Source organism: Python bivittatus, unplaced genomic scaffold (assembly GCF_059951505.1).
Source record: "Python bivittatus isolate LINGU-HERP-01145 unplaced genomic scaffold, Pbiv_v1 ctg000110_np1212, whole genome shotgun sequence".
NCBI classification, from domain to species: domain Eukaryota; kingdom Metazoa; phylum Chordata; class Lepidosauria; order Squamata; family Pythonidae; genus Python; species Python bivittatus.
Window position 1 is genome coordinate 373,463 of NW_028277045.1, and position 11,240 is coordinate 384,702.

At 42.2% G+C, this 11,240-nt stretch overlaps 1 protein-coding gene across 3 annotated transcripts in view; it reads left to right on the forward strand.

The window, feature by feature from the left end:
• Positions 1–11,240, forward strand: part of KSR2 (kinase suppressor of ras 2) — a 153,698-nt gene that overhangs the window by 114,465 nt on the left and 27,993 nt on the right. For all 3 annotated transcript variants that reach the window (XM_007434513.4, XM_025170714.2, XM_088136637.1), the window contains 2 exons: positions 4,817–4,913; positions 11,099–11,232. In XM_007434513.4, coding sequence (XP_007434575.2) covers positions 4,817–4,913; positions 11,099–11,232 — 231 coding nt within the window. The remainder of the gene's footprint in view (positions 1–4,816; positions 4,914–11,098; positions 11,233–11,240) is intronic.

Here is an 11,240-nt window from a genome sequence, read left to right on the forward strand (position 1 = left end):
AGACCAGCAAAGCAAGGAAGAGAGGTTTCTCATTCCTTGTACAGAAAGGATCGGCCATTTACAAAACTGTGTATTGGCCAGGTGCTGCTTAATTGGCCAATTTAATGGTGCCGAGACCTTGTTTGGGGTGCTTGCCTAACACCATGAGTTCAGCTGGGTTGCCAGGTTCTCGCTTAACATTTGCAAATGTCTGTTTCTAAGTGGAGCGTGCCTGTATAAATGATTGGATTCTGAAGGGCCTCCTTTAAGAGGGAATCAGGTGGGGGGTGTATAAAAGGGAGTTTGCATTTCTTTCACTTGCAAAAATATACCTCTTAACCATGACGCTTGAAAGAGTTTTAGGTCAATAGTACCTTTGGAAGTGGGGGGGGGGAAACCAGCAATTTTCAGCTAGGGAGAGCAGAAACATTGCCATGATCTTTGGCTCCTTGAGGTGTTTTCTTTGACGCTTGCATAGCTGAAGGAAGCCAAAGAAAATAACCCAGCAAAGAGGAATCTTGAAAAGATCAGGCAGGTGGCTTCTTAATAGCCCCAGGTGTTGCAAGGTAGCAGCAAACAAAATCTTGTGTACTTACATATGAAAGGCTCCCACTTCTTCATCAGGGAGTCTCTGTGTCTCTAATATTTGCTGCCATCCTTTCTTACTCATCTGACTGATGAAGACCTCTTGGAAAAGTGATTCAGTAAGATCTCTGCATCTCTTTTTTTTTTTCTCTTGGGCAAACTTTTTCGTAGAAACTACCTTCTTCTACATGTATTCAGTGTGTCTTGAACTCCCCTGGGGGTGCAACTGTTGCTTAGTAATAAAGCACACTGCATGCCAGGAGTCCCAGGATCAAGCCCTTGAAAAGATACCTTCTGGAAAACGCCTTCCCACCAGCATTAGCTGGATATCTAATCTTGTATATGGCTGCTTTCTATTCGTCTTTTGCTTTTCAAAGACCACAACACCACCCCAGAGATGGCACAGTAATATAGAAGGGATGAGAAGGCTGTTGGGTTCCTTTCCCCCCCCAAGATTTAAAAATCACCATAAAAGACAATGCCAGCATTCCTTACCAAGAGGGCAGAAGGAAAGAGAGATATGAAAATGTCAGATGCATGAGAAAGCACATCCCCCTGGGAGAAGACTTTGAGTGCCAAGTTATTAAAAATCTGAGTTTTGAATCCCTGTGTATTTCCCCCACCTTCCTTTGCTGAATTAGGGGTGACACCTCTTTTTCCCCAACAGGCTCCCCAGCACGGCCTTCTCCATGCTATGAAGAGCTTTTCAGTTTAATCAGTAGAGGCCACTGAGAGGTTTGTTCAGTTCGATCAATGCTTCAAATGCGATTTGCAGATATCATCCTAAATTAGTAAACTCTTAAAAAGAAAACCAAACCCAAAAGAAAAGAAAAAAAATTGGGAGGTCAAAACTGGCATCTATCCATGCCTACTCCACAGGACCTACATTTTGCATTTGTACAAATGAGCAGATATGTTCTGCTGGCCTTCTTTCAGCTGTCTGGTTTATCTTGGAGAACATCTAAAATGAAGCTCAGAGTCAACATACGTGTTACTTTATTATTATTTCAGGAGCTGTGGAGTTTTGTTTGGCCTTGTAAAATACATTCACACTGATTAAATCGTGTGCCAGAGTCTTATGAGATTGCGCCAGCATTTTTATATATGCCTTAATAAACGTGGAAGCTCTTGTATCTTAGAGGAAGAATCCCACCTGCTCTTTTTAATATTCCAAAGATTAAAGATTAAGCACAGACAGATTGGCAAATGGTGCCTGAATTTGGGAAGTATTACTTTAAAAGAGTTCATCTGGAAATGCAATGATATGAGTTTTAGGCAGCAAACTAATACTTTGTTACTTGCTACCTACTTTGTTTTCTGCTGGGTGTTTAGTATACAACTTTTCCACCCCAGAGAGAAAAGCAGCTGGGGATCCCAGAGAGACGGTTTGTTTTAATTTTGTGGACAATTTGAGATGATTTTTTTTTTAATTTAAAAAGTATATCTTAGAAATGTATAAGGGGGAAAAAACATCAACAGACCGTGACCTACACAGGACCAGCCCCCCATGCTAATCCAAGGCCTAGGAACAGTGCAGCATCCTTTAAGCAGTCCTCATCTCTGTCCAACCCTTCCTTCAAGACTTTTGTGGTTCTCCTCATTCTCCTCATCTCTGTCCAGCCCTTCCTTTGAGACCTTTGTGGTTCATTTGCTTTCAGAATGAAAATAATCTTGCGTACTTTTAGCTTCACTCACAGGACCCATTCACTGGGGCAGGATATACTGAGCACCTGTTATCCACAGTTTCATGAACTACATGAAAGGGGAAAAGGGTACTTCTACAGAGACTCTGAGACTGGTTTCTTCTCCATCCCATCGTTGCCCCCTGCCAGTTTCTGCTGGCGGTGACAGCTACCTCCCTCTGGTGCTGGTACAAATGTTTGTACCCAGGTGAATGAAGCAAGCAGCCGATAACGCTGCTAGGGCTCAGCGAGGTCCTTCTGAAATATTCACACCCTGCTCACCACATGGTAGCTACCTCCACTAGTAGCAACAGGTACCACAGACAGGTTCCACTGCATCAGTTGAAGGGGGTTCAGCTGTTGCCTGACTGTTCCGCTTGACCCCATCACCTTTTCTTGTTGCACACCTTTTCCCAACCTAATTAATACACAAGTGGAGGAGTCGTTCCTTCAGTTTCGCCTGTTTGCCTCAATGTGCCTTGTACATTCGGCCACCTGCTCCAAGTCTGTATGAACTCCCTCAAGAGAGGCTGAGCAGTTCATACTGTTTCCATTTCTCTCTCATTAATTTCTGCCCCAGCTTCCGTTGTTTTGAATTTCTGCCACAGCAGGTCCTTCCAAGGCTTCATTGGCCACTTGATTTGCAGAATTGCTCAGAGTGGGATGTGATGGCCACACAGATGGCCTGACTGCATGGTCCAACTGCCCCATCGTTGCTGAGATGAGCTGTGACAAGAAGCACAGAAGAGACAGTGGGTGGGCTAGAAAGTTTGCTTGCTACATAGAGCCCAGGCTCCTGCCGGGCATCACTAGGACTTGTTAGAAAGACAAAAGTATCAGAAATGTCATAAGGAAAACAATGATCCTGCTCCAGGTCATTTCTCTTTCTTCCCCCCTATGGAAAATGAAATAGATAGTCATTATTCCAGAAAGCATCTTGGTCTGTGTTGTAGACCAGTTCAGAAATGGGAGGTGATGTCCACGTTCAATGATATAAAGAGTCCACAATGGTTTATATATAGGGCTGGGCAAGCTTCCCACAATCCCTCACACTGATGATGTTACCTCGTTGGGTAATGAAATGTCTGCAAACAAACCACCAAGCTCAGAGAGCACCAAGAACTCCACAGTTCAACCCTGAGCTGCAGATATTTTTTTTCCATTGCAACTTCTGAAACTATTGCCAAGAAAACTGCATGGGCTTGTCCAGACAGTCACCAGGAGCTAAGACTGGCTCGAAAGTACAAAGAACTGATCCACTGGGGCAAAGTAACAAGTTACTGTAAAAGCATAGAAAGAGAATCTTTTGTTGGAAGTTGGGCTTAAACGCAGTTCCCAAGACTGAAAATATGGGTGGATAGTGGATTAACAAATCCATACTGATTAAATATTTCTGAACCCACTTTTCCCCATTTTTTTTTTTAATGGGACTGTTGAGTGTGTTACTATTCAGGTATTTTGCAGGCAATGATCACATTCCAGTTGTTTGTGTTTTCCATTGCTTTGTCACTTCTGAAGCCAGCTCTTTGCCGCTGAACAATTTATTGAAGTTTGGACCTGAGCTGAAGCCCACTCAGAGGCCTCAGAAAATATAATGAATCCTGAACTGAACCTAAATCTGAAGGGGTGCAAACCTTTTATATATATATATATATATATATATATATATATATATATATATATATATATATAAAATCCAAAGGGTCATTTTCCTCACCCCTTTTGCCCACAGTCCCTGGAATGTGGCTTCAGAAGGTGAGGGGTCCTACCTTCTGGGGTGTGATGTGGGGGAGGAAGAAGCTGGAACGCTGGGATGGCAGCCGAGGAGGGTGGGAGGAAGGGCTGCAAAGAACATCCATGCCTCTGCCACTCATGGCAGAACCAGATTAAATTAACACCTGCGATCCTCCGAGCTGATTTTATTTTAGATGGTTTATTATCAGGTATTTAGTTTGTGCTTTCTCCATTTGCCCGTAATGAGCGTAGGTGGGCATTCGAACCGGTGTGTGCGCTGGAGAGGGGGTCTCTTTTGTGGGGAAGAAGTCGAGGCAGAATCCACCCACAGACTCTATTACATGATTCAAATGTCAATACAAATTTTAATTGGTTTCAGTGTCCCCTCCTTTCCCCCAGCACCGGCAGCTGCATTTGGTAATTAAGACTCCACAAATAGATTTCTCGGCAGCAGAAAAAGGAAGATGGGCAAATCTTGCCCGGCTGATGGGTTTTTTTCCCCCTTTTGTGTGTCTTGTCTTCATGTCACAAGACTCTCATTTTGCAGAGGCAAGTCTTCAGGCATTCTAACATGGGTCTAAGACACGTATAAAACTAGGTACTGGGGATACGCAAAGCTCTGAACATCCCAAATTGAATTCAGGTTCTGTCCCTCTGTACAACCTTGTATCCAAGACCCAAACTGTTTTTTTGCTGTTCTCATTGGAAATCCACTTCTTCCCTTTATTTCTTTCGCAAGTTCTCTGACCAGATTTCATGGCAGGCTTTTTGGGACTGGTTTCCCTCTTCTTCCCGTTGCCACTGTCAGTCACTTAAAATTCTGCTCTTCTTTTCAGCTTGTGCAAAGGACGAACCCTCTACTCTGTGGTGAGAGATGTCAAAATTGTCCTGGATGTCAACAAAACACGACAGATTGCTCAAGAGATTGTCAAGGTATGAGAGGAGAGGAGGAGGGCTTGCTCCGAGCATGTCCTGGGCACTCTTGAGTGGGTAATTTGATGCCAGGAGTAGAAATCACCATTACAATCCAAAAATCCTGAAGCTAGTAAAGAAACATTTAAAGCCACTGAAACAATGAAACTAGCGTAAAATCATCCATATGGAAACCCAAAGACAGATGGGTGTTTTAAAGGTCTTTATAAAGGCCACCACAGATGTGAGTCCTCTTTATCTCAGTGGCCAGCTGGGGAAAGTTGTTCTCTTCCATGATTCTGTTATCTCTGGGGAGCTGAGTGACAAGCATTTCTGGGAAAGTTCACAGAAAGAAGGTTCCCACCATATGAAGCATGGAAGTGCTGTCAGCCAGCTTCCTTCTAACTCCTTTGCATCACTTTGTCACCTCGATCATTTCTCTCTATCCTGTTCTAGCCTACGCCAAGCTTATTACTATTTCATGGGCTTCCATTATTTTTTCCCCCTTCTCTCCCTTCTCTGGCTATTGAACAGACATGAATTTCTGACACTCTCCATGTCCCCTTCCCTACAATAAACAAAATATTCTTTCTTCCACCAATCATTTGAAAGCAATGTATGGGTTCCTTGCAGTTTTTTGCTGACTATCTAGGTACCATAACGTGCTCTTCACTGTGACCATGATTTCGTTTGAGAAGTAGCTGTTGAATAATTCTAATTAGCCACAATGGAGGGGTAGTGTGGCCTCCTAAGGGATTGTATAGTTCTGACTTTAAACCCTTCAGGCACAGCCCTAATAGAACACTCATATTTATCCTGCATTCACATGATTAATGAAATCAGTTACAAAGCCAGCAGCTATATTCATACAATACGTTAAGTTTGGTTAGTTGTGATCTTGATTAGGGTGAAGGGTTTTTTTGTTTTGTTTTTTGGTAGTTCAAGTGTTTTATGCAAGCTACAGCACGTTTGGCTTATGGTTGTACAGTAACCAGGTTAATGTGTTGTGGAAACCTGTGAATGTAAGGTCCCAAGTTTATTCTCTGGTATCTTTAGGTAAAACAGTCTGGGAACATTCAAAGCTCAGTGTTATGCTAGGGTTGGAACCACATCTGTCCATGGAAATATTAGAGTCCTCTGGATAGGATTTCAGTCAGGACAACTTCCAGCCAGAAGGCTGTAACCTGCATCCTGTGATCATGGTGGCCCTCCAGATGTTGCTGAACTACAAGCCCCATCCCCCTTCATTATTCACCATGCTGCTTGGGGCTGCTTGGAGTGGTAGTTCAGAAGAAGGTAGACCTAGAAGGTCTTAGGTCCCTTATCTTTGTTATACAGTCTTTCCCCAGGGATGTTGGAGAAGGTTTAGCTCAGTGATAGAGCAATGTCTTGATGCAGGTGTAAGTTCAATACATACAATCTCCACATCAAAAAGGAGCAAGTAATAGGAGAAGCAGTATTGGGTTAGATAATCCAATAATCAAATCTGGCTTTTAAAAGTTTCATTTATATCTCCTCACTCCTTCATTGTATTTTTTTATTCTCTCCCCTATTCTCTTGCATTCTTGTTATTACTGCACTCATTCTGGCTTGTGCATTAATGTAGCCTGCAGGCCAGAGATGTCAAATCATCACCTTTGAAATCTAAGATTGTTATCACATCCTGAAATGCAGGGTTGGTAACTTTGAAATACAGGGATGTGCTTGATTGTTAATGTGCAGTTTTGACAGTGTGAACATTCATCTCCCTAAAGCGGAAGTTCTAAATGTACAGATAATAAACATCCTTGAGAAAATCACCATTTTCAAAGGTTTATTAAATGGGGAAAAGATTTCATCAAAATGTTACAAAGGTTATCATTCTACTGAAAGCATTACACTCTAAGGATAAAAGGTTGCATTCATTGTGTACAGGGTATACCTATGTTAATTCTATTTTATGTTGCCAGATTTCTCCTGAGGTCATAAATCAGCTGTGGGCATACCAGAACTAAAAACAGAGCAGGGGTGATCTGTTCATATACCCCCACTGAAAATCCTTCTGTGGATGCATGTATACATACTCCATTGATCTACATCCATAGACCATAACTAATATTAATCCAGCCATCCCTCTATTCCTTCATTCTTTGAGTTGATCAACATCCATGCATCTGTTGTATAGACCTCCATCCTTCCCATTTGCCTTCCTCCCCATTCATCACCTCTTCATCTCCTTCTTTGTATTCAACCTCCTCTTCCTCCAATTCACAAACATATATCTGTTCAGTCACCTCTCCATTAACTCACAACTAGATCATCTTTATTACAATCACTGAGCAGTGAGTGTAGTCAACATCATAAAAAGATTTTTTTAAAACACAGGGAGCCATGACATAGGAAAGAAAGCATAGATATTATCTAGAAAGGACAATAAAAATGTCTTAAGGTCTGAAACATTTTTAAGATACCAACAGGAGTGCATATGGTATTTACTACACTAAGTATGGATAGCAGGATATTAAAAGTAGGACCTAAGTGCTAAAAACAGGAATAAAAATACTTTAAGGGTAAAATACTAGAATTTTATCCGCTGAGTATTATACTATAGAGTCAATATGGGACTTGAGTTTCTGTATATGTATGTGTGTATAACTAAAATCTTGGTCAAGGACAAATATGACAGAAGATAAGGCCTAGATCCAATGTAAGAAACAGAAGAACAAAGTAAAAGTGTACATTAATAAAATCAGAAAATTAAGAAAATAGTTTCCTCCATAGGACAACAGCAGCCGAGCGAAATTTTGTGACTCTCTTGGTATTCTGGTCTGATAGCAAGGTACAAATAAGATTGTCCTCCAGGCAGAAGGGACTTCTGTTGGCAGGTGAAAGTATGAGGGTGGACTGTATGTTACTCTAGAGAGGGCATCAAAGGAGCAAGTGGGCTAAGGTTCTTCCAGAGCACAGAGACAAATCTGAATTGTAAAAGGAATCTTATTATATCTTTCTTCCAACAAAGCAGAGAGCAAGACATTAAGGCTGGCTACAGCTGTGCAGTGTGATGGGCAGGTGATGTTAAATAGTCCCCGGGTTAAGAACACCCAGTTTAAGGATGACCCATAGTTAAGAATGGAGCTCATTGTAGCAAAATTCGAGTTAAATACACAATGCTTCAGGTTCATTACACAATACTACTTATACAGTATTGTACAATAATACTGTTCCGGCTTACATACACCTTTGACTTAAGGACAGACCTTGGGAATGGAACTTGTTCTTAAACTGGGGACTCCCTGTAGTTTGCTGGCACGAAAGGTCTCCTGTTTATATACTGCCAGATATGGTGGCCTAATACGCTCTGCTCTACCTGATGCTGTATGACAACTCTCATTTCTGGAAGCTCCAGGGCTAGGAGGCTGTTACCTGAGAAACCACAGGGATGTAAGTCACTTTGGAGCCTAGCTTTCCAAGAAGAGGGGAAATTATCAGAAAGAATCATGGCAGCCAGAGAATTCCTGGAAAAGTGAAGCTGAAGTCAAAAATGCATACACGGGCCCTAAAATCCAAGGAATCTACTGCGTTTCTGAGTGCTGCATTTAGAATGCAGCAGGGCCCTCCAAGCAGCACTCTTAAAAATTTGGACTGTATTGTATCTAGGAACTTTCAGGTTATTGTATGTACATACCTGTGAGCCATACAACTTTTGGGAGATATTGCTTTGCAAAGTCTTATAGCAGTGGGTACATTCTTATTTTCTCTGGTATAAAAGAAGCCAAATATAGCCTCTGATCTTATTATCAGAGAGAGATTTAATTTGTTCCCACCAGACGCCCAATTGTTGGAATACTATGCTGAGATATTCAAAAGATGGAACTTGGTCTACAGTAATATTATTTATCTGCCGACAATGTTTACAATGTCTCCATCCCTTTGAAAAGACCATCACTTTAGTTTTGGAGTAGTTAATGCACAACTAGAGAATTTAGCTCCCATATCCCATCTCCTCTGGCCCACTGGACAGCTGCTGAAGTGCTGGGAGCAGTGATAGGGTGGGAGGTGGGAACATTCCTGGTTCTGGACCAGTGAGAAAAACAGAGCTTCACGGATATGCCTGTGGATCATTCGGCATCTTGCTTCTAGACTGAGTGCAGTCATGTGGAACTATATCCTAACCTAAGGGTAGAGGGGGGGTGAAGTTTTTTTTTTAACCCCTGTGATCCAGAAGGGTACACCAGCAAGTAATTGTGGGCAGGGTGTGTGTGTCCCAAATGAAATGGACATTTGTTCCAGTTCTACTTTTTCGCCCGCCAAACGGCCCGTGAATTCTTAAGGCACAGTGACAAACCATCTGCAGTTACGAGAGGCTGCTCCAAAGAGATCCCACATCAGAAATAGTCCATGTATGCCACCATTGGAAAATTCAGATTGCAGCTAGAAATAGTGGTGAGATTCTCTGGCACCCCAAACCTTGCCCTAAGATTAGGCCTGGAAGGTTATTCCCTGGGATGAGTCCTGCGAATCGTGTCTCTATTTATTGTAGAGCCAGGCTCCCTGACCTTCTGTCCTAAACTTGGTTGTTACCAAAGGGGCAACTCTGGCCATGGGGTAGCATCTGTTTGAATGTTCATATAAACCCCTTGATGAATGCTTGGGGCAGAGACAAAACTGTGCAGTTTAGCCAAGAAGCCAATGAAATGAATCACATTCTCTCTAGACATATCTTTCTTCCAAGAGACCAAAGCCAACAGGGCTAAGATGGCAGGTTTTGTGAGTAGTGACTAGAGCTTTTTATAGAGGAGAAAGGTGAATGACAAATTGCCCTGTCTCCACATCCATTATGTTTCTAGACCATTAACACCAATGTTGCAAGCAAGCTGTGGGTGGATGTCTCGAGATTACAGTGGGGGCAGGTGGGTGGGGAGTGATCCATCTTAGCATCCTGGGCACTGGAGGCTTTCCTGGGTGATGAGATTTCAGCTCACCAAACTCCAAGAAATCTTCATAATCTTCACCTGTCACTGCCACCACCTCCTCTTTTTTTCAAGAGGAGTGCTTGCTGGTAGCCTCTTGATGTGTTATTGTTATCCTTTTATAACTATCTGAGGGAAGCGAGTCCTGCTAGGGGCTCAGCTATGTTCCGCCATTCCACTGAACAGAGATGATGTGGCTGTTTGAATGCAGAAGTTCAGGTATTGCTGCTTCAGGAGAAGACTCCTGTCTGAAACCAAGAGGGGACTGCTGTCCATTAGCGTAGGTCAAGGTCACACAATGTCTTTCAGACTCTGAGGAGGGTTTGGCTTTGGAGGGCTGGGAACAGCAATCCCAAAAGGCGGGGGGGGGGGGCATTTTCAGTGCATTTCGATGAAATGTGAATTGCATAAAAACGCAACAGATAATAGGACTTTTCCACATCAATTTAGCCACTTCCTCCCTTTTGTTTTGTTAACAATCATAGCGTGGTAGCAACTTCAGCAAGAGTTCTGGGACGTCCTCCTAAGGTCTGTCAGGGCTGCATTTAGGTGGAACATCCATGGCTAAACTAGAGTCATGATCAAATCCAGGAGAAGGGATCTTCCTATGTTCTGCTTGATGTGTGGGTCTGAGGGGGGCAGATCTGATGAAAAGTCAAAAGCCAAAAGACTTGCAAAACAGAATTTCCACTGGCTCACCCAATCAAAGAGCAGGATATAAATATGCTAAGTAAATAATGAAGAAATCTTATTAGTAATAGCAGAGCATCCAGGCCACTATGATTCTTAGGGTGAAAAAATGAAGAAATATTGACATGGGGGGAAAAGAATAGGTGATGCAATATTTGAAGAGTTGCCATACAGATGTTGGAAGAACTTTGTTTTCTCTTGCTCAGGGGTTGTACCTAAACCAATGAGTTTGTATTTTAACAATGAGGATTTTGGTGAAGTGTTAGAAAGAGCTCTGAGCAGTTTGACAGTGGATCAGATTGTTTCCGAAGATGGTCAGAACTCTTTTGTTAGATATTTTTAGACCTTTTAACCGATGTTGATCTGGGCTTGGACCTGATAGTTTTTAAGAGACCTTCAGACTTTATAATTGTAAGATACATTATAGATTAGCCCAATCTATAATTTTGAAGTGGCCCCCCAAAAGTGTCTTAGGTTGTTTGGATCTGTGTGCATTATTCTAAAAATTATGTTAAAATTGCATAAAAGTCTCTCTGCAACTGTTCACTCTATTTCCTTATTTTACAGGGAATGGGCTATCTGCACGCAAAGGGAATTCTCCATAAAGATCTCAAATCTAAAAATATATTCTATGACAATGGGAAAGTGGTGATCACAGACTTTGGCCTCTTCAGTATATCTGGAGTTCTGCAAGCAGGCAGGTACGTTG